At 37.1% G+C, this 25,208-nt stretch overlaps 1 protein-coding gene across 3 annotated transcripts in view; it reads right to left on the bottom strand.

Moving 5' to 3' along the window:
* LOC134206285 (actin nucleation-promoting factor WASL) overlaps positions 1 to 25,208 on the bottom strand; it is a 334,646-nt gene that overhangs the window by 301,569 nt on the left and 7,869 nt on the right. For all 3 annotated transcript variants that reach the window (XM_062681988.1, XM_062681989.1, XM_062681990.1), the window contains exon 2: positions 18,424 to 18,627. In XM_062681988.1, coding sequence (XP_062537972.1) covers positions 18,424 to 18,534 — 111 coding nt within the window. In that variant the 5' untranslated portion in view covers positions 18,535 to 18,627. The remainder of the gene's footprint in view (positions 1 to 18,423; positions 18,628 to 25,208) is intronic.

Below are 25,208 nucleotides of genomic sequence, written 5' to 3'. Positions count from 1 at the left end.
CGTAGAATATTTTTAAATCTGTAAGATGATTGTTGTTGTGAACTGATCGGATTTTCGTAAGCAAAGTTATAAAGAAAATAAAAATGCTCATTATTGATGTGTTATTCTTTTACGTACTCAATTAAATTTCCCACGATTTAGTATTTCCTTAATAATTTTTCTTGCAAGTAGCGAATTGTTTCGCAATAAAGACGATTTATTCACTTGCTAAGTTTCCTACTTTCGGAGACGAGCCAGCCTCGGGCTGAAAGTCTCTTTAATAAAGACAAAAAAAAAAAAAAAAAGTTTCCTATGTTGCCAATGTACTCATATATTTTTAGATATTAATGACCAACGTTTCAAAACGGTTTCGAAAAATTTATTGTTCTAATAGTAATTCTCATACAAACTTCAAACCGCGCGTGCGTGCTTAGTCAAATTACAACCATTGGGATGTTGGATATATGGGGTCGGGAGGTAGCAAGGTTTGTTTTGGTAAACGTTTTGCCGCGTGTAATGTGTAGTTTTTCCGCAAATCATGTTCGATCGCACACCAATCCATTTATCAGAAAAATATATTAAGCTCTTTTAGTGGAATGTATTAAACCGTCTAAGACGAATTAAGTACTGTCCATTTAATTCCACTAGTTAATTTTCGTTATCTTTGCAGATACGTATTTCGACCACAACTGTGTGGTCGTCTTCAGTGTCTTGTACTCGACTCGAAAGTCGAGTCGAGTACAAGACACTGAAGACGACCACACAGTTGTGGTCGAAATACGTATCTGCAAAGATAACGAAAATTAACTAGTGGAATTAAATGGACAGTACTTAATTCGTCTTAGACGGTTTAATCCATTTATGTTTTAAACAAAATTGGCGTAACTCACTATATATGAAAATGGTTGGATATGACAATTTAAAATTTTCATTTAAAAACCCCAAATTTATTATTCCGCAGTTGCGATGATGTCTTTCTCCGATTGTTATTCGACTCAGATTGATTAATGCATTTCAAAATTAATTGCCTATTAAATGGAGATTAAATGCCTTTGAAGTGTTATTTTAAAGGGATGCTGCCTATAGATAGTAGAATTTATAGATGAGCGAAAGCATGGCTGAGTCGATTTTTTTGCCCGTGCACACGCGCATATGACGTCACAGCCCTGAACGTTTCCATTGAAATCGTGACGTCATGCTCGTTTGGAGACACGTTTGACAGTTCGTTTGGAGACAGAGGATTTATATTCGCTCATCTATATATTCCACTATCTATAATGCTGCCTAAATAGTAGGATACACGCTAACTTTCACCAACAAAATACATTGCTCTCTGTTTCTATCCCACAGAAATTTTACTCAATTTCCGCCAAGAAAAGTTAGAGTGTAACGTTGATGATCAATTTTAATATTCACCTCTTGCTTACATGAAGATGTCCAGCATCTGTAGCACTTTTTCATAATCACTACTTTTTTGCTCCGACCGCGGTCATTGCTCTGGTTCTATTTTGTACTTTTTGTACGAATCACCGCACAAAAGGAGAGCGCAAGAACCAACCGCAGACGGCGGTCGTAACGAAATGGTAAAATTTTACTGGATTGGTAAAGATTTGAAATTTTTAATGTTTTTACGTTGATAATCAATAGTTCCAATATGCAAATTGCTGGAGAGTTGCCGATTCGATTGATAATAAAATCTCAAAAATCCCGTGAAAAATAAAGGAGCTATTAGCGTTTGAAATCTATCCTAATTTCGTGACGGTCTCGAATTTGGAAATTTCCGTTTTACACCCTGTTCAGTGTTGGGAAATGTACAGTAAAACACTGTGATTGTGCGAATGTTTACATTTTATCCGGTCAAATTTCACGCACCGCACAAACCGAAACAGTTTTCCAAAAAAAATGTACGCCTCATTGTGACATTTTTTTTACCGATGAGGTAAACTGTTCGTATGTTCCTGCCTTCTGCTGCGTGAGAGTCGAGCCGTCGGTGCAGTCAGCAGATTTCTTGTTTCGGTTCGTGCGCAGCGCAAACAGAACAGAATCGAGTTTAATTGCCTGTGGCGCAAAGCCTAGAAAGAATGCTAGCCGTTGGTATTAATTCATTAGTTCTAGTCTCTAAAATGAGCAAGGAGTAAAGAAATAATCATTTACCACTAAAAACGGTCATATGTCGTGAAATGAGCGTACAGAAACATTAATTGTGGGGAGAGAAAATAATAAAATCATGTGCTGACTGTCGTCTGCTTGGTTGTGGCTGCTGCTGCGGCTGCCGTGTTTTTGTTTTTCTTTTACTTCGTGGCAGATTGAATGATAAAAAGAAATGTCAACCGTTCCCGTCCCTGACCCTGTTTCAGAGTCTTCCCCTTAGACGTAGTTTACGTAAAAAAAAGCGCGTAACGAAAAAATGATACGCTTTAGTAGCTAATACGTCAATGATTTTTCAAGCGATATTACATTTTTTCCTACTTCATTTTTCTCTAATCGATTAGAAATTTTTGTAAAAATATGTTTTTTAATCTATCGATTTTGTTATGCAGTGTGACGATAGGGGGTAGGTAGGTGCTTATGCTATGTTACGTAGCTTTTGTACAAAAACCGCAAAAAAATGTTTTTTCTTTTTTTCTTCGATTTAAAAAAAAACATGTGGCAGTAAACGCTGTTTGAACAAATTTAAGGGGTCGAATATAAGTCTGTTATAAACAATTTATTTTGTTATATTCTTCAACAGAATTACAAACCAAATTTTGCTCAATTTGGACATAATCTTCTTCTTCTTATTAGCATTACATCCCCACACTGAGACAGAGCCGCCTCGCAGCTTAGTGTTCATTAAGCACTTCCACAGTTATTATTTGCGAGGTTTCTAAGCCAGGTTACCATTTTTGCATTCGTATATCATGAGGCTAAAACGATGATACTTTTATGCTCAGGGAAGTCGAGACAATTTCAAATCCGAAAACAGCCTAGACCGGCACCGGGAATCGAACCCAGCCACCCTCATCATGGTCTTGCTTTGTAGCCACATGTCTTACAGCACGGCTAAGGGGGGGCCCCATGACCCAATTTGGACATAATATCAGGACATATTGTTTACAACCGAAAGTTCTACCAACTGAGCCACACACGCTAGCTGATGCTTCATAATGTTACGATTGATTAACTTTCGACCTATGCAACAGTGTTTCTTTTGCCTAAACATCTCAAGTCCCAACCAAAAATATTTGATGACAATAATTGAAAAGCAATGGTAACTTGCTGATGGAATAGTCTGCCAGCGTGTGATTTAAAATTAAATATAGGGGGAATGACGGCTTTGGCAGGTTTTGTTCTATTATTGGCAGGGGTTTTTTTATGACTGACTATGCTGAAATTTGGCATAAACATTCTTTGCATATCAAAGAATATTGTGGCCAAATTTCATAAAATTTGGTCGACAAAAACCCCCCTGCCAATAATAGAACAAAACCTGCCAAAGCCGTCTTTCCCCCTACTTCCTTATTTTGTAAAGTTACCCGCCAAAGATTTGATACTGGGGTAAACAACTTTCTGACAAATTCGATCAAATAAATATTTGGGTGTAGAATTCATACACTGAGAAAAAATATCGCCTGATTTTCAATCAAACGCCTTATGGAAATTTGCCACAAGGAATCGGTATGAATTTAAATATGTTGCCTTATGAAGGATGATTTCCATTTGAAAAAAATAAATAAAATAAAGTGCAACATACTTGGTTCAAACCATGGACATCGAGGTTGGGAGGCCGGTATGTAGACCGCATGTCCATCGACGCTTGAATATTCGGTAGTCCGTTATGAATTTCGATGGGAATCTCGAAGGATAAAATCTATTGGAACATATTCATTTTTTTTGCATCATTTTGGAAAATTTTAGAGGATGTCCATTGCGGCCCCTCATTAGCCTAGCGGTAAGATGCGCTGCTATAAAGCAAGACCATGCTGAGGGTAGCTGGGTTTCGATTCCCGTAACTTGGCTTGGAAACTTCGCGGTTAATATCTGTTGAAGTGTCGAATAAACTCTAAGCAGCAAGGTGGCAATGTCCCAGTGGGGGATGTAAGACCAATCAGAAGAAGAAGAAGAAGAAGAAGAAGAAGAAAAATAGGATGTCCATAGCAAGGTTGTTTACGTTAATCAACGAGTAACGCCGTTAACGTGCACTTTTATTTTAGTTAACGGCAACGTTGTGGCGTTGAATTACTTTGATTGTATTCCGACATCGGACATCCATTCATTTTTCTGCATGAGGTCATTCAAAAATGACATCACAGGTTTAAGGGGGGAGAGGATCTATGATTTTGTGACACTACATATACTATGTATACAAAAAAACGTGACAGAGGGTGGAGTGGGGTCTATAAATCTCAAAAAGTGGTGGACGTCATATTTGAATCACTCCCATATAGACTTATTTAAATATGTATTATATTATAGACCGTTCCAAAAATTGTAAACACACTAAAAAAGTCAGCAATTGAAAAAGCGTTTGATATTTCATGAAAATGTATATACAGGAGCTGGACAGAATGATCGGGACAGGCAAAATTTTATCGAAATTCAAATGACCATAACTCTGTGAAAAATCAACCGGTTTCTTTGGTTCTTACAGTGTTCGACTGGAAAAATAATCAAGTTTTGGGAAACTGTTTCAAATCCATGTCCAGACCGCTGGACACTGGAGATAATCCGGATTATCGGTAGTACGACGGTAGTCTAGGATAATTGTGATTTAAATATTTGCTCAGAACCACAGGATACCATTTGGTGCAAGAACGCTGCCTACTAGAACAATAGCGTGCATGCGAAAATGGGTGGTACCGGTTTCACGGATTTGACGGAAACGGTCATATCTCAGGTTTTTGTTGTTCGATCTGTTAACATATCAATCAGGAAACTCAGGAAAAGCTCTAGTTTCTGTAAAAAATATAAAATGGGTCAATATTTCACCCAAGTGAAAAATACAAACATCTCTAAGATCCGTCGGTCGGGAAATGGATTTGAACCAGTTTTCCAAAACTTGATTGATTTTCCCGTCGAACGCTGTCAGAACCAAAGAAATCGGTTAATTTTTCACAGAGTTATGGTCATTTGAATTTCGATAAAATTTTGCCTGTCCCGATTATTCTGTCCAACCCCTGTAGATTACATCCTATGCTCTTTTACGTGATGTATTATTAGTTCCAATTTTTGTTTTGCTTAAAATTGTCTAAAATTAGGAAAATGTGAAGCTTTGATTTCCGACATTTTTTTTTGCTCAAAATGGGTTATTTTTGGAGCGTGTTTTTTTTTGGTAAATAGGTAAATTTTTTTGGTGAATAGAAAAGAACGTATAACTGTTAAATCAATATAATTTTCAGTACAAACGCACAATATTGTCTGCCTCTTCGCATTAACGACGAGATCTGGCTGAAAAATAATTTCAATTACCTGAAAATTCCGAAAAACCTCAAAAATTATTTCGAAAAATGAATAATCATCATTAGTAGGGATGTGGCTTTAGAATCAGACGATTTTCAGGTACGGTATATCTTGGAATATGATCTGGGCCAATATACCAAAATCTTTGCAAAATGTTTCGAAAAATCCTGAATAAATCAAAAAAAATTGTGAATGTTGGGTCTGCTAGTCAATAACAAATACGTTCCTAAGCCAATGGAACCTTTTAATTATCAGCATTTCATTTTGTAATCATAGTTCACTGCTACAAAAAGCCTCAAAAACCCACTAACAGTATTGTTATTTTTATTCAAGATAGGTCAAGTTTTGACAAGGTACAACAAAAACAATATGCCAAGTCATATTAAGGCAGGGAGACCTTTCAAAATGCGCTCATCAAAAAATTGATGTTGGCTGCAGGTGATGGATGCAGCGTGTTTGCAGATATCATAAAAGCGAAATTGTGCTACAATTCCGTTTTTAAAGTAAGGGTGTTCCTGTTTTTGTAACCACCGGAGTAACTACCTGCTTATTTTGGGTATTAAAACCGATGCCTATAGTTTGTTCATCCCACTCAGAGTTATGATTTTGAAAGGACATGATCATGTCAAAAACACTAGAACAATTTAAAGCACGCCTTAATGTTAACCAAATGAGCAGAAAATTAAGCCGAGAATTCTCTCCCAGTTTATCGAAGGCAGCCAGTTCAGGCGCCTTATGCAGGTAATGGGAATTCTAGTGCTCTCCAGGATGCTTTCCAGATCAAACATAGCAGTGGGCTCTTCCACTCGTTCCATTATGCCCTCATCTCACCGAATTTTCCTCCAATTTGTCCTTCCTGGTATGGATAGTGCTCTGTGGAAACTCGAAGAACCGTTAAACCTACAGGAAAGCCCCTTCGCGTGCTTAGGCGACATCCTCCCAACCATTCTTGTAAAATCAGTGCCCTGGAAGTTTTTAGAGAGAAATATCGGTATTGTCAAATCACCGTTAGAGCCACCAAGAGAAAAATGGGAGAGTGGGAGGATTAGAAAACGAGCCTAGTACTATCCACTCGAGGAAAACAGGTTCCAGGTCGGGATCCCTCCAGATCGATTTACCTGACATCATATCTCCAGTAGTCGAAAGGCTAATCAGCCATCGGCTACGTGAAAACTTGGAAGAAGATGAGAGACTGGTGATGCCAGTACGGGGTAAAAATTGGCCACACCCGACGGTCCACTGATGTGAGTCCATTACAGGGTTGTTCCGACTACGCGGATTTCGCGATTTTCGCGGATTTCGCGGTTTTCGCGAATTTGGCGCGGATTTACATAACGATTTTAGGACTTCGCGCGGATTTAGTTTAAGGTGAAAATTTAATAAATAAAATGCTAGATCTCAGGATTTTCTGGGCGTTTATTTCAAAATTAGTTTTATGGTCTATCTAGATGGGCTTCATTTTCGTTAGCGTTTTGACTCAAATCCCGAACATGACTCATATTCGTTCGGAATAACTGGCGACTGGCGTTTTAGCGCCCTAACACTATAATTTTCATCGGTTTTCCGAACTGAGCATGAGGATTACAAACGAATTCAAGCTCCCATGGATAAAAATACACGAAAAAAGCCAAAATGGCCTTTTTAAAACGAGTGTTTGGAATATGAGTCACGTTCGGAATTTGAGTCAAAACAATAAGTGCTTCCGCAGAAATTCGTTCAATTATTGAAAGGAGATCTTCAAAAGATATTCCTGTAAAAATGCGGTAATTTCATGAGTATTTTTGCAATATTTTCGGATAACTCCGATGATTCACAGGAATACACACAGAAAAATTACGAAACCTCCTAAGAAATTTTGACAAGGATTCTATGAAGAATTTAATAAATAAATGTCTACAGCCTAAAGAGGATTTCTGCAGCATTTAGAATCCGTTGAATTCTGCGTAAATTCTTGAAGCGCTGACCGCAGCAATTACTGTAAAAAAGGTTGCAGTAATGTTGCCTTGAATTTACGAAAGAATTCTTGGAATGTTGTTCACTGGCATTCACCAAAGGAAGTCTTCAGAAATTTCCGAATTGATTTCCACAGGAATTAATGAAGGAAACTCCGAATGTATTTCCGGAAGTTTTTTCCCAGATTCCCAGAGAAATTTCCGCAAGAATTCACGTTGCGATTTTCTCAAACATTTTGTTAGCGGTAATCACTGGAATATCTGTAAAAATAACTTACAAATCGCGCCTCGAATTTGACGAAAGGTTTTTCGGAAGTTTTAATTTAGTTGAATTTTCATCATATTATTATATTCAATTTATAACAAATTCCAGAATGAATTTCCGCATAAATTCCTTGGGGAACTCTACGAAGCTCTACGCAATTTTATAATTACAACAAAGTTGCATAATTTGTTACTTCAGAAGAAACTGTCGTTTTCGGCAGATTTTTTGTTTTTTGCCAATAACGGAACAAAAAATGTCATAATCATCATCTCATTTAAAAAGCGGTATGTATTGAAATAGTTTTGGCTGTTAAGTTCTTGTTTTCTTAGCTTCAGTATTTCTAGTGGTGAAAACTTAGATGGTTGGTGGAGGTTGTTAAATTAACTGCGATTTTCTTAGTCCTATTTTCAATTTGGTACAAACATGTGCAAAATTGAAGCTTTCAATCATATTTTAAATCAGGAATATTAAAAACCCAGATTAATCCACCTAGCAGTGATGATGCCTTTCTCGTGCATTACAAAATATATTGAATAAATCACATCAGAAAGGTCAAAAAAGCTCTTTGGGGGAATAGATCACATTTTTTCGATCATTTTAATATTTTTGCCTTGCCACCATTCAAAAAATTGTTCTTTGAATTTTCAAGGGGACCTTTGGGGAAAAACAATGTTTTTCAATAATTCCGAAAAGCAATGATCGGGCCCATTTCCAATAGCAAACAATTCCCCGTCGAATGCAACTTGTTGCGAGTAAATCGGATAATTCTAAGTTCTAAAAAGTGTGCCTACAAAATTTGTACACATACACACACATACACAAAAAAAACAGACGTCACCTCAGTTTGAAACGTAACGAGCGCACGAGAAAGCATGTACGTAGGTATGCGATTTTTATTTCCAACGACGAAACTTTTACAGCTGTGTTGAGGCGAGCGGCTGAAGTCATCGGCTTCGGGTCTCTAGCGCGTGTGTGTTCGTCCATTAGTTTTCGTGTTCCACATTTGAAGCTTTGGAAAACTTTGCTTGAGAGGTTAGCATCATCAATAAAGCACGAAAGAAGCAACACTGTTAGATGACTTTACCCATTAATGGGTACTGTGTTATTGTTGATATTATTCCCACCGTGAAAAATTCACCCATTTTCTTAAAAAAGTGCCACTACCCATTTTAATGAGTAGTGGCGCTTTTTGAAGAAAATGGGTGAATTTTTCACGGTGGGAATAATATCAACAATAACATAGTACCCATTAATGGGTAAAGTCATCTAACCGTTTCTAAACATTCATGCTGTCAGTTATATACACGGTGCGAAATTTATTCACCGCATGCAGAAATGCTACACCCTTAATTTGTTTTACTCAATATTGTGCGGTTACTTGCTAAGTTTTTTTAAGCTTTATTAAGTGTTATTTTAATCTCCAGATTATGTATTCAACACCGTACTTGCTAAATGGACACGGTCGGTTAAAGTAGCTGTTCCTTAAATAGTTCGTTAAAGTAGTCGCTAGATTATTCGCTGTTGGTTTGAGCGAGACAGAGTATATGTCAAAAAAAAATTAACCAGCAATCTGCGGTGTATTGATCGAAATGAACGTTTATCAGCAATGGACTTTCTGCTGTACTATAGATCTCGCATAATTTATCAAAAGGACCTAAGTAACATTTTTTTCATGAATTAATTTGAGTACTGCAATCAACAGAACAACATGAAAGCTATTCCCGGATAAAAATTTACAGTACCTTGTATGGTATGTTCCATTGGAATACAATTGGTTATGTGGTAAATAATACAATCAATTGTACTTTTATTGTAGATTTTCAACGGTTGTAAAAATCTTGTATTGTATAGTATACCCCCGCTGATCCGACAAATGTATGGCCGGACTATCGGGGTTCCTCTCGTTAATCCGACTGTCAAATCCATACAAATGAACCAAAACAAAATAACAGCACACATTTGAAAACTGACAGCATAATGTGTTTAAATGGGTGTTGATACTTTTTAATCCGGAAAATTCCGAATTAGCGAGATCCGGACTAACGAGTCGTCGGATTAGCGAGGTCCGGATAAGCGGGGGGATACTGTACTTACTTTAAAAGTACAATACATTTAGATGTGACCGATACATTCTATAATATTTTAGTTGTTCGCTTATGTTAAAAAGTATCAACATCAATTTAAACACATTATGCTGTCAGTTTTCAAATTTGTGCTGTGATTTTGTTTTGGTTCATTTGTATGGATTTGACAGTCGGATTAACGAGAGGAACCCCGATAGTCCGGCCATACATTTGTCGGATCAGCGGGGGTATACTGTATATATTTTAATTGCAGGTCTTAAAATATTCATGTTCTGATCAATTTAAATTTAAAAAATTCAAAGGAACAAAATCTTTCACTTATAATTTTACTTGGAGAATGACTTGATTTAGATGAGCGTGTACAATTTTGTTTGTGATATGTGGAAAGACGAATTCGAATACTTAAGTAAACGAAGTGTTCCTTTTATTTATTTAAATACTGATTCTGCGAGCAAGCGACAGCGGATCATTGGCCGCTGTACCGTGGTGAGTATTTATAGTGTTATTATCATGATACTGGACCACTTTGATGTGGGAGAAATCTTTCAACACTTAAAGAAAAAAAAACTTATAAATTAAAACATTATAAGCAATAACAACATATTCGAAAATATCAATACATTTCATTATGTCATCTAATGAATGATCCCATACCAAAAAGCTAATAACATTCATAAGTTAATGAAAAGTATAAGTTTGGAATGTATGTGCCTAGTGCAATGTATAAGCACAAAAAAAGTATTAGAAATCTAAATAACATTAATTTATTTACGTGAAAGACCTTTAGAAAGGGGTCCCTTGATTTACACCGCCGAAGCAATTCGCAAAATTTTTGTTAGCATGTATCCTTGTTCCTTGTTCCTTTTTGAGCTAATGATAAAACACTGCAGCTTGCCACCATCACTGATGATTCAATATCGTTCGGCGACTACATCACCAACGGGATACAATAAAAAATTAAACAGGTAACTTTTCTTTTTCTTCTCGGCTTATACTTTTTGTAAAAAACCTGTCATGATTTTATAATTTCCGTCTTCCACAGAAAAACAAATGCGAGCAGCATCAGTTACAGCGTCTTCAGTGAGTATAGCCGGTTGCATCGTCGGCGACTGAAATCTACGTTTATGCATCCCGGTCTGAATAGCAGTAACACACTGAACAATACCACTAATAATTCAAATTTAAATTAAATGGAATCTAATTTAAATTCGAACTAAAAATGAACTAAAATCAAATTGAAATCATTTTGAAACAAAAATCAAATTGTATTAAAATTAAATTGAAACTAAATTAAAGTTAAATTGAACTTAATCAAAATTGAAGTAGACTTATCTTAAAAATTAATATATTTTAATATATTAAATGAAACGAAATTTAAATTGACTGATTACAAATAAAGTTTAAAACTTAATTAAAACTAAATAAAATAGTACCATTAAAACAAATTGAACAACATTAAATTGAATTGTATTTTTATTGTAATATTGAAGTCGAGATTGAAGTAAAATGTATTTAAAATCCCATTGTATTTTAACTGTAAAACAATAGAAAAATGCGAGAAAACATTTGAAACACATTGTTTTCTATTGTTTCGGCCTTCGAAATCATCCCATTAAAGAACCGTTAAATCAATTGTTTTGCTCTGAATTTTGTATGAAAATTTTCGATTTTTTTATTGTAAAGATACATAACAACCCCCCTTTTTTATTGTAAAAGTCCCATTTACCATTCACTTTATCGTGGAAAACCATTGTCTCTGATGTGATTTAGTTGTTAAAATTCCATTACATTCAATGGTAATTATTATGTTTTAATTGGTGATGTAACAGTAAAATTTATGATATTTTAATCATATTTTTTATCCGGGTTGCGATTCTTTTCTAAAATTAGCATACTGGCTCACCAGTTACGCGCCGGGTCCCATGCGCCGAGTTGTGCGTCATGCAAAAAGTAAATAAACCAATGTCAAATAGATGTGAGCTTTCGGTAAGCTTTTCCACATTCGCTTGTAAGGTATGTAGCATATTGTCGTCCCTTTACGAAAAGATATTTTTAAGTGAAATTGTTCGAGGTTTAGTAGTTTTTTGCTTTTCTTTCGCCTGTGTTGCGTTCGGGATATTGTTTAAGTGGATATTAGTAGTGCAATTATGTTTAATTTGTGATGTAATATTCTACACTTAAATTGAGTAAAGTACCATAATATGACACAATACCTTAGCGGCGCACAACTATAAGCGAGGCAGAGGTGAATGAGCAAAATGCTATAATATCTCGAGAATCACAATATTGATTGCAGTATTCAAATTAATTCATGAAAAAAAATGTTACTTACGTCCTTTTGAAAAGTTAAGCGAGAATTCATGAAAAAATTTACTTAGGTCCTTTTGAAAAGTTATGCGGGAAATGTAATAAAATGCGTAAAGCCCAAATAGAACTGGGAACTTGCAAGTGTTCTGATTGTTTAAGTTGACTTTTTGTAAATTTATTGGTCAATATTTAAGAAGTGCAGTTAAAAGAAAAGTGCATACTTAGTTTATTCAAATTTGATTCAGACTATCTTTTGAAAAGGGTCAAACTTGTTTTTACTGATTTTTTCAAATGGATATAATCGAAAAACGACCCTTCCTACAAAAAAGTGTTGTATGGGTGACTATCGCAAAATCAGTCAAACTTTCTAATAAAACTTTTTGAAAAACTCAAAATTGAACCCTACACTAAAAAAATCGATTTAAAAATTAAAAGTCGATTTGCAAAAAAACACCCTTTTTGATTTATGCGAAATTTTGTCTCAACATAGTTAAATATGTTCCCTACCAACCGTCCATACATCGCAAGCTGGGCACTTTAGAGGAAAACAAGTTTTTCTAAAAAAAACTTTTTCTTGACGGAATTGATTTTTCAGTGTCTTTAAGGGTGGATTTAACATATGTATACATAATATACTCATATTAAGTATTCCTGTACAGTCAGGCAGAGTACAATGTTTTGGTCGTAACTGGTCGCAACTAAAGAAGCTAATAATGGAATATAATATTTTTTGAAGATATAAACCCCTTCTTAATATTACTCTTAATTTAAAAACAAACTATATTTAGTGACTAAATTAGACAATGTATCATAAAAATAGATTTGCTTGGGGTTCTATAACGATGGCTTTCATTGGTTTAATTTCAGATGAAAGTATACTGAAAATAATTACGACAAGAAGAGGTTTTTGTTAGAAAGACTTTTTTTGCTGAACAGCGCCCAGCTTGCGATGTATGGACGGTTGGTAGGGAACATAATCACCTATCTTGAGACAAAATTTCATTTAAATAAAAAAGGGCGTTTTTTCGCAAATCGACTTTAAAATTTTTAAACTGATTTTTTTCAGTGTAGGGCTCAATTTGGATTGTTTCCGATATTTTCACTAGAAAGTTTGACTGATTTTGCGATGGTCACCCATACAACACTTTTTTGTGGGATGCGTCGTTTTTTCTATTATATCCATTTGAAAATATTAGCAAAAAAATTTCAGCTCTTTTCAAAGGATAGTCTAGATTAAATTTGGAAAAACATTTTTGTTTTCATTTCGGATCATCTGGTGATTTTTCATTTCTTACTTCTTACTTTTCACTCCTCACTTCGCACTTCTCACGTCTCACTTTTCACTTCTCACTGCTCACATCGGCCCATAGGGGAAATAAATGGCAGAAATGACGCTTAACTTTTAAAAAGAACATATGTCACCTTTTATTCATGAATTAATTTGTGTACTGCAATCAAAAGCTATCATATTGGTCTGTTGATCGCAATATTAAAATTCATTCATGAAAATATGTTTCTTAGGTCATTTTGAAAAAATAAACGAGAATTTTCAGTGTATACATGAAATCTTAAAATAGGTACTTTTTAACTCATTAATGGGTTTCTATGTTTCTTTGTGAAGTTTTTTCTTCCGTGTAAGCTGTGTATTCTATGCTGTCAGTGTGCCGGTTTCGAATAAATTGTGTCTTGGGAGAACATAAACTAGAAAATCGATAGCTTATTTGTTACGAAATAATGATGTCTCATAACTCTTTGAATATTTAATATTTTTTGAGAAGTGCCATCATTATGAAACTCAATAGTGAACAAGAAGAAAACATTCCCCATCGAATGCAACTTGTTGTAGCAAAATCGATTCAGGTTTAGTACTAGAAAAATTGGCTAATGTTTCAATGTGCACACACATACGCACACACACACACGGACAGACAGACATTTGCTCAGTTTGTCGAGCTGAATCGAATGGTATATAATACTATGGGTCTACAAGCGCTCTATAAAAAGTACGTTTTGGGAGTGAAATGAAAGCCTTTCTGGTACAACTTTGTTGTACGAGAAAGGCAAAAACGACCTCGAAGAGAAGACGTTTAGTAGATTGTGGAAACCAAAATTGATATATCACGTGTAGTTGCTTAAAATTTAGTTCTGGCCGCGCGGATTTGGCGCGAAATGGATTTCATGTCGCGCGGAAATGGCGCGGATTTGATTTTAGTCAGCGCGGATTTGGCGCGAAAAATATTTCAGGATCTCCGTAACAATTCTGTGTTGTTACATATTCTTGTCTGAGGGAAGGCATGAATTAACATTTTTCCATCTTATAAAATGCAAGTCTCTATAATATAGACATAAAAAAAACCTAAAAAATACCAATGGCAAAGACTGATATTGAGCCCAGGCACGCTTCCTCCCTAACCATCGGCGCCATCATACAATTAGAAACCCTCTTTTGAAAATGATTTTATGGTCTCAGCCATGATCTCATCCGCTGAGCAATGAAGGTTCAGGATGCACATCGTAGCATTCCAATTTTAATTTTAAAATTGAAATCCTAAATTTCTCAATTCACAAAAATTCCATAAAAAAAACTTTACACTACTAGGGTTTTTTACCCCATTCCCGGCCTAACATGCATACGACTGCATTATTTAATTGATATTTATGACAGGAAGCAACTTTTCCTGAATTTTGTGAGCCGTGCAATACTGCAATGGGGTTCACTTCTGCTTAAAAAATAGCTATTCTTGCTAAACATCGTTTAAAAAAGCTTTTATTTGATTTAAATTTGATTTAACACTTCAAAGCCCGTTCCCGGCTAAGCAAAATTTCACTCAATCTCTCAACATTTTACTCTCATTCTCTCTCGGGACGGTAGAAAATGCGACGTAAACAAAAATATGCACGTTCTACAACAATATGATGCCAGATGGTATTATTTATAATGATTTTTGTTTGGTTGAAAAGATTGATTCACTAATCAAAATTTCTACCAAACACTTAAAAACTATATTTTTTTCACTTTTTAAAATTGAGATAATTATAAATAACATGAAAGCGTCAACGTATTAGACAGTTTTCCTATTAACAATGAAGGATTATTTTCAGACTCAAAGAGGCTCCTGCCCATTTGGCAGCACGGTTTAGCAAGAAGTACTGGTGAATTTTTGTGCGGTTTGAGGATACATTTCTAAATGTATTCTAATATGTTTATATAAGTTCTGGTGAAACGAACAAATAGCAAGGATTGAAGTGCGTTAGTTTTGAATTATTGTGTGGTGATTAACAGCTTCAAACAATGATTGTATCGAGAACTGTGACGATTTTCAGGTAGGTGTTTATATGATGATACCGTTTTGTAAAAGTGGAAAGACTCACTTCGGCTCAGTGGTGTTGCAACGAAGAGCGAATATTCGGAATCTACATTTTTATTTTCTATAATTGGATCAATTGGGAGGGAAATAAATGGTTGAAAGATATTGAGTACTGTGCGAAATAAATGGGAGACTTTTTTAAAATTATCAATCATAAACCTACGGCTTCCGGACTGTATAAATCCTTTGTTTTCTGTGCAGTGAGCCGAAAATCGGGTCCATAGGCCCAAGTAGTGATTTACCCTATTATATTTCGAGGAACAAGAAATCAATTTTTAAGGATTTATGTTTTTCAATTTTGAAAACATGTTGATTTTTCAAATGCATTCAGAAGAACACCTTTTTCTGAGCTACAACATATTATTTTCACAATTGTAGACTCTAAATTGGGGTCTCCAATAGCCTTCCGAGCGTTGGATTGCCAATCCGGAGATGGCGAGTTCGATTTTCGGTCCGGTCTAGGATGTTTTCGGGTTGAAATGGTTCACAGCCTAAGTTGTAAAGCAGGCCAAGTTCCAGTTGGAATGTAGACTCTACATTGTAGAGCAATTGAAGAAGAAGACCCAAAATTTTATGTTGAAAACCAATTGTAAAAGTTTTTGGAGATTTTGACTGGTTATGTATGGTTATCAAAAAATAATTTATCACATGTGTGTTGCTCGGGCCCTAAGAAAAACAATTTCGACCAGAGACCTCAAATGATAAATGTATTTTCAAAATATTTTTTGGTATTAATTCAAAATCAGAATCTTGAAATCCTGACAGAATTCCAAAAGTTTTCCGCTTCGTTGGTTGGAAAGCACATTGGCGCCTCGAAATATAGTGTTCATAAAAACTTGTTACAGAAACCATAGGGGACACTGGGGAGACTTGATCCCCTTTCATGATTTCCGATGTATCACAGCCGAAAATAAATAAACATACGCGAATTCCACACAGACTCCCTAATAAATATAGTATTTAACTTTGGTGTGGTATAACAGTCCTTAAATTATCGTTGTTATTGATTCACAATCGATTTTTCGGACTGCTGTCAAAAATCGACTTTTAAAATATTCGGTGGAAATTTGATCCCTCTCCAAGAACTTGCTTTGATGAAAGTAGAAAGGTGCCCTCAGTTTTTTTTTAAATATTTTACCTTCAAAATACGCGGAATTTTCGAATTGCTGTGAATATACATTAACGATATTTGTTATTGAATTCGACAGCACATGCATTTTCAAAATTTGGGGAGACTTGAACTTGATCCCCTTTCTATGATATCTACGCAATAAATAATTTTTCCTGCCAACCCTTCATCAAATCTGCCAAATCTACAAAAAAAAATAGAAGCCTGAGAAAAGATTTATATTTTTTTGAAAGTGTCCCCATTAGGCTGGCCCAGGAAACAAAATAGTTGTCAAATTCCACGGGGCAGGATTGTGTATTTTGGTGAGAAAATCAATCTCTCAAAATTTCAGCTCAATCGCTCGTTGCATAATCTGGCGCATTTAATTTGAAGTTTGTATGGGGATTTCAGACAAAATTTATAGAAAAATACACCCTCGTCACTCATTTGATCTGGAAATTGGTTCAGTTGGTATGCAGAACAATTTCACAGAACATTGTATGATGATTAAATGAACTTTTATATTGTTTTCGGCTGATACAATTCGATCAATTAATCCAAAAATACACGATTCAGCTCCTAATAAATCAGCCAAAAGCCATGTCCAACAATCCAGAAGCTGTTCAACATTCTCTCGGCAGTTTTCTTAGTTACCTTCGTATAGCATTCGGGCTTCTCCCCTAAACACGCTGCATTTTGCAGCAAATCAAAAGGAAGAAACACTAAGGCCATCTCGGTGTTGGACGGTTTCAGACAGCTTAAATTACCAATTCTACTGGTTCGTCTCGTGATGAACTCGTTCTACTAGCGTACCTGTGCTCTGATATGCGGAGTAAGCTGAACGACCTGGCCGAACGCTCATCTTCGTCAACCAGACCGAATCGTTAGATGTCAACACGAATAATTCCTCCAACTTTACGGTGGCCAGTCAACCAGTGGAGAAGGCCGAACTTTTATATCGAATGATGTGCCCCATTGACGATGCCATTAAAAATGAAATGGAGGTGGGTTGGTCACACATTACGAAATTTGCAAGCAAGCGCTGGACTGGAACCTGGCAAGACATCGCATCAGAGGAGGACGTGGCGACGAAACCCCAACAAAGAAATAAAGGAAGTCGAGCGCAATCTGACCTGGGTCATTCGAGACTAAAACGACCAGCCACCCAAGTTGAAATCTTTTATCCTATGTGTCCCTAGTGGTGGTCAGGTGTCAGGACCTATCAGTGAAGTAGCCTTCCACTTGCCACTTTGACCAAATTTCAATCAGTATCAGTACCTTCAAATAAAAAAAATGCTTTTTATAGTAAACAAGAGATATTATTTTAAAAAAATCGGTTTACGATCAACTTTGTGACATCTAATAGGCGTTTATAAAACCAATTGAAAAAATTCAAACTTTTTATATACGTGAATTAAAGAAATCTTTATATTCATGGTGCACGTTCAGATTTCAGAGGTATTGTAGACATATAAATTGCAAAATATCTACCAATAAAATAATTTCAAGTCTTATCTCATTTCCATATGCCGATAACATAAACCCAACCGCGGATAGTGGTTCACGGCAAAATGTTATCAGTAAATAAATGATTCAGGTTTCCAATATTCTGTTGTGGGGATTTTTAACCATTACAAGCAGGTAGCATTTCCTAACGTTCGATGGACTGTTTGAATATGTTGATATCGGAGATGAGTTTATTTACGTTTATTTGGGCATATTTATAAATCCAGAATGACTCGTGCATTTCATTATGATTATAGGTGTCACATGATGATAATGTATCAATGTATGAACATCAATCGAACCGCTAGTTTTTCATAGCTCCTCTCATAACCAAATCACATTAAAAACATAAAACTATCTACTCCCAACTACAGTTTGGTCGTAATTCAAAATAAAACAAAGTTTGATCACTCACCTGACACCGTTTACCCAGTAGATCAAAGAGTTGCTCATTCTCTTCGTTGGTCAGCAGCTGGCTAGCCCGATTGGCCTTACTGGCCTTATCGACTTCCGTCTGTTCCTTCATGTCGACTCCCTAGTTCTGCTAGTGCCACCGTTACTCACTATCTCTTCTTCGTTAATTTTGTTAGATTTTTTTTTCAATTTCACTAGTTTCTATCTGGGAAAACAAAAAAATGACTTTATGAGTCCACAATTTTCGCCGAAAAATATGTTTCGACCCCGTATCTTGGCTTGGCTGCACTGAACGGCACCAGGCAGTTTTCACTCCTATGGCATGGCACTGCTGGACAAGATCTGTGTACCGAAGACGACCACTCCTGGCGCGATAATGATGATCATGTAACGAGGAAACCCCGAGAAAAAAGTCGAACACACGAATCAATCGACATAATTATTCTCGCGCAGTGTGTTCGTCGCCGATGTGTCGAAGTGCCGTAGATGTGCGTTTTCTAATGAACAGTAAAACCCAAATGTTTTTCTAGATTTTGTTTATGTAGGTTTTCGTCTATGTTATTCTCATATGTACTTCTTTAGCAGACGTATCGAGATTGTGTTCTCAACGGATCCGTGGTGCTTTTCACCAAAGTTCGACGAAGGCAGTGTTCTTTTGCTACGGTTTCAGATTTCAAGTACTTCAGAGAGAAAGAACATCATGAAAGAAGCGCAACAGAGTCCACTTGTGGAGTGCCACAAAACCGGCGGCCAGGATGAGTGGGTGGCGTGGCGGCAATGATTGCGATGATAGCGAAAAGACGGTATGTGCAAAAAGCAACAAACACGCCAAGCTTTGAGTCAGTCAGTGCTGTGGAGTGGCGGTGGCGGATAATATAGCGAGTAAGCCGAAACGCGAAAACCCACACCTGCGACGAAGCCTGTTTAGCTGTCTGTTGATGGCGGTCACAGATAATACTATCATCTAGGCTTTGTGCTTGGCTTACGATATTAAGATACTCAACCAACTTTTCAGTTAAAGATAAGAAAAACGTTTTGTGAACAAAAACATTATTCGTTTCACAGAAATTTTTTAAATATTTTTTTAAACAACAGTTGTCTTCATAATGTATCATATTACCCACTGTAATCAAACAAATATCCTAATGCATGTTTGTATTAAAGTATTTTTCTGAGAATAATTTAAGAAATGTTGTGTGCCGATCCAATAACAGCATCCGTCGCATGGCAAACACTTTTGCTGACCGGCTGCGTCACGGCGTATCTTATTTGACTCCGCTGACTTTGATTGGCGACAGCTTCGGCGAAATAATGATTGCCGAACGCGACGGCATTGTTCCCACCTTGCGTTTCCACTGGCCCAAATCTCAATTGATAGTCGGTCAACCGAACTGAACCACATGTTATCGTATGCAGTGGTTTGGTAAATCTTTGAGGATTGTTAAGACTATTTGAAAATTGAGTTCTGACTTGGATGCCTATTTTTTTAGTTTTTTGATTGTGTTGAATATGTATTGCGAAACTTTTTAAAGATGAGTCATATTCTATGACTTCAGATCAGAAAAAAGTTTGGTTATACAGCGAAATATCAGCGATTTCGCTCGAGGTTGTCCTGAAGCAGACTATTCGCATCAAACTATTGACGAAGACGGCTTATGTCATGTCTGCTGTGTTTTAAATTATGTTAGACCCAATTTGGATTGGTTCACGAGCAGCATTCCTCCTCCTTTTGCATCTAGCGCTCATCCAATCCGCCACCGTGTTGATCGCATGTGCTGCGGTCAGTTCTACTTCAGGAATTGACTCACCGTAGACGCCCAATCTTACTTTAGTTTCAGAACCCCGTCGTACATAAGGTTCCATAATACTGGACCCAGTATTGAACCTTGAAATAGCTTTTTAAAATCCGGTACAGGCCCACCAACAGGCTAAGCAGGTGTAACGACAGCGCTATGGAATCCCAGCTTGCTCTGTTGAATGCATTGTTCACATTCAGCATAGCATAGTTACGGTGTACTTCGTAGATTGGACACTAGTGATACTCATGTTTTTCTTTTGAAATCCTTATTCCGATTGCTATCAGAAATCAAGGTGGGTGTTGTCCTTAATTTCAATCTAGAATAAAAATCACAAAAGCATGAGGATTACTACTCCTGGCCACGCCCATCTTCACCGTAACTTGGGAGGGGATGGAAGTGTTGACGTAGTACTTACTTAACGAGAGGCCCCCGACTCAGCGACACCCTCATAAGTACTACGGAGTTGGATATTGGGGAAGGTATTCGTTGGGTCAGGACTTGCCTGTAGCTGGCAATGTGACCGTGGTAGATCTTACACCGTAACACACCATGCAAAGGTGTCTACCCAGCGTTACGGGGGTCTGTTGAATGCATTGTTCACATTCAGTGTCACTAACGCCACTGTGTTGAGAGCGTCCAAGGTGAACTTATCCTTGCGAAAACCGAACTGATTGCTTGACAGGTCGTCCGTACCCTCTGAGTACGGGGTCAACCAGTTGAAGATGATCCTCTCCAGCACGCCGAGGGGTTGCCCGGCGGCTTTCCGGCCTTCGGTAACAGAACCAACTTCTGCCGTTTCCTTTTATCGTAAAAACTACACTCCTCGAGGCATCTCTGCATAGCTAGCCTGTACATATTCGGGTTCGCTATGATTGCTGCCTTGAGAGCGGTGTTCGGAACTCCATCAAGCCCTCTTCGTTCGTCACCGGAGTCACCATTTCGGGCGCAATTTAAAAAGCATACGTTACATGAGGCCAGGGACGTGTGGGACGGGACGTGAAGAGTACCTCGATAACTATTAATTGATTTGTGCTATTATGATACAGATATGTTCCGTTTTTATCAACACGGTCCGTGCGTTTCAGTTGATGAAATCGAAACAGTGAAAAAATCGGATTGATTTTCTTCGACGATTTTTTTTAGCTAAAATTTTAGTAAAAATGATATTTTGCTGGGAAAATGTAAGATTTTCAGGTTCTAACATTTTTAAATGTTAAGGGAATGTCCATAAACCACGTGAACATGCTAGTGGGTGACAAGGGTTAGTGAAAAGACATAGGAAATGTATATCATCAATTATGACTGGTTGAGGTTCCTACACGCAGAAAAATATTGCAGTCGGAACTACCATTCCGAGGGTTATTTTAAGAATATGCACCGACGATTTTCAGCAGATAACAAACCCGTTTGATTTTACCATGCGCGCAGTAAAAATCAACTGTGGCCCATGCGGAATGTTGTCACATGAACTGAAACAGTGGTGGATTTCTCTGAAACCATGGTACAATTTACTGAAATTTAATGGTAGTTTTAAAAACAGAGCGTAGTCTACAAAATAGAAGTTTTTACCACGGAATTTTTTTCTGTATAGGAAGTGAGGAGTGCATCAAGGGAACGTCCATAAATTATGTTACGCTAAAAATAACCATTTTCAATCCCTCCTCCCTTCATTGTCCCACTTTTTGTATGAAATTTCCAAAAAAAAGATATGAGTAGTCACACTTTTAGAAAGCCTCTCCCTTCCACTAAAAGCGTGACGTAATTTATGGACGTTCCCTTAGATAAGGTGGCATCCGTTGATAACATAACAATAAATTCGAAAATATTTGATCTCCTTAATCTTCGGGACGGATGGGTCATATATGCCCAGCGTTTTAGATTGGCTGTGAAAAATCACAGAAGAGAGCTTGGTCCCCAATTTCTTCAGCAAAAATGTTCATGAGGATGTCGGCTACACAGGAAAAATATGCAGACCTAGATATCCAAGACCTTTGGAAGATTTTGCATCTGAAATGTTTGGATCCTATACCACATTGTTCAATGAATCTAAACACTCAATCATGTTTAGTCATTTTAATCGTTGAGACAATGACCAGTTTTCTGGAATACGTGATGCTCAAGGTTCTCCAATACGTTCTCGATTTCAGCCCACGGTTTCTACTAGATCAACCAAGGCTTAATGCAATATCTTCATCATGATGATGATGATGATGATACTACCATCTATTGTAGCAAGGCACCTGCCGATAGCACTGGCCATATCTGACAAACGATTCGATCATGATTATACTACTGTTTGTATTTCATCAGACTCCTGTATGAAGGGCCAAAAATGGGTGGGGTGGTTCCATAAGCAGAGACACTTATGCGAATCCACGGGATGAATAGAGAATCTCCTTCCAGAAGAAAGTTCGTACATACAATATTATAATCTAGCCCTCGTTTCCCAGATTGACCCAATAGATGGGGAGAAGAGCCCGCCCTTTATCCACGAGATGTTAACAGTAGGAAGTTGGCGATTCCACTCTTCCTACCCAAATCGCTTCAATCGGGTGCCCTGATGGTTTTTTTTATGGCATATAATCATATAGTTTCAACATAATTTGGTAAATATATATAATGGAATTCTCTCACCAAGTTTCAATTCCATGTCCTGGACGAGAAAGGACCTTTCTTCAACGCCAGCTAGTTTTAGATTTATTCCTTCAGAGATAGGAAACCAATAGCTCTTCAAGAAATGTTCTGGTTTAGATCGGGGAATATGCTTCATTCTGGGTCAAAGTTCGAGAAATAGACTTCTTGATTTCTCCATCGCCAATCGTAATATAATATAATGCAATATCTTCATCATCGACATATACCCGAACTAGTCCAATAGCCACATGCGCATCATGTAAATCCAATTTTCTCAAATACGTGTTGTTCAAAGTACTCCATAACGTTTCCAAGTTCAACCCAAAGTATCTACCAGACAACCAATGCTTTTTGCAATGTGTTCGATATGTCCTCAACCTGGTTCAAAAAGCATGTGCGCACCACGCAAACTCATTTTTCTTGAATTAGAGATGTTCAAGATACTCCAAAACATTCTCGAGTTCTGCTCACAGTAATTTCCAGGTCAATCAATCAAGGTCTTTTTAATGTTCTTATCTTTAGCATATTCTTACTATATCCAATAGGAATAATGTAAACCCAATTTTCTGGAACACGGGTTGTTTATGGTACTCCAAAATGTTTTCGAGTTCAGTTCAAAGTATCTGCTAGCTGAGACGAGACCTGCAAAGACGCTGCTTCTTTTCTCTTGTTTTGACACTTGTTCTTCTTTTCATCACAGTTGATCATCAAGTTTCAACTGTTTCCTTGACTGTTTCACCTAAGCTCCGGGTGGACTCTTCTGAGCACAATAAAAGTGTATCCAATTCACGAATTAGTAGATTCATTTTCATAAGGATTTTTATACCGGAAACAAAACACACGTTTATAACTGATTATTAATAAGCTAAACGGATAATTTGGAATACTCGTAAAAGTGAAAAAGGCTTAGTAAATCAAAAATCATGCGGAATATTTTATTTGGGATACCAATACTTTCACACAAAAATCTGCTGGTTGCACCTGACAGTTCGTGACAGCAGTTGACTGGCAGCAGCTGAAGTTACATTTTTTCCTCTTTGCAAGTCCCGTCCCAGGCTGCTAGATCAATCATGACTTTTGCAATGTGCATCAAGTATGTACCAAATCCAGTTCAAAAAACATAGGAGCCTAATTTCCATGTAATTGTTCCATTCACTAGGAAAACGAAACTTGATCTAAAAGCTCTAAAGCTTGGAGGACTAGAAATTTAGCTTAGTGAACAGGTCAAATACCTGGGAGTCTGGTCTAGGATGTTTTCGGGTGGGATACATTCTAGATTCCCTAGGCATAGTATTTCCTTTCCTACTCATGCAATGGCGGGCATAGAAAAAGCATCCAATTAATAACTGAGGAAATATGCTAACATAATACTAAGTTGAAAAGTCGCACAAGTTCCAGTTGGAATGAAGAGCCATATAAAAAGAAGAAGAAGAAGATGTCTAAGGTCTTCCAAAATGATCTTGAGTTAAAATCAAGATATCTACTAGATGCACAATAACTAAGGAGGTGTTTGTGTCGAGCAATTTGGCTGCGGAATTCTTTGTTGAGGCGTATAACGGATTTGGATGATTACCTAAAACAATACGACTTCCAGGATATTTTAGCCAATCGTAAAGGTCTGCAATGCCAAGTACAAGTAATGATTGAAGTCATATAAACTAAATTAAATCACATTGATATCATATCTAACATCATTCATAAGTTCAATTAAAGTTAATTGCCTATTTCCGGGGATTAAACCACCCGACTTGGACGTTAATTTACAATGTTATGAAAACTCATTTTTGAATATGTACGTTATGTGGAAGATATTGATTTGGAAAATGTATTGGAAGTAACCACTTTCCCTTCGATGGGACTCGAACCCATGACCCTACAGTACGCTAACTAGACTGGTGCTTTAACCAACTAAGCTACGAAGGACCTCCGTCGGCCTTCGCAACCTAGCGGCTACTGAATGAGCTCGAGATTCGCCGCCAGACATTCTAAATACTCACGCTCCTTTAATGTGGACGTGTACTATACACATGAAATGAATTGTGAGTGATTTGACTATGCGTCCAATTTGGGAATCTCGAGCTCGTTCAGTAGGCGCTAGGTTGCGAAGGCCGACGAAGAGTTATCGCGCTTAGGATCATAGGGGACCAGAGGTCGTACAGACTGAACACTTAACACCTAGCATGAGACAACGGACAGGACACATAACACCCAGTGGACCAGTGGAGAATTTTTCGATACCGGGGCGAGAATCGAACCCACACTCCATAGCATATGCTTCTAAACGATTGGCATCGCTAATCGCACGGCCACGAAGCCCACACACATGAATATTGCAACTGGTGCAATCTGCAAC

This window comes from Armigeres subalbatus, chromosome 1 (genome assembly GCF_024139115.2).
Source record: "Armigeres subalbatus isolate Guangzhou_Male chromosome 1, GZ_Asu_2, whole genome shotgun sequence".
NCBI lineage: Eukaryota > Metazoa > Arthropoda > Insecta > Diptera > Culicidae > Armigeres > Armigeres subalbatus.
This window is presented reverse-complemented; position numbering and strand designations above follow the sequence as displayed.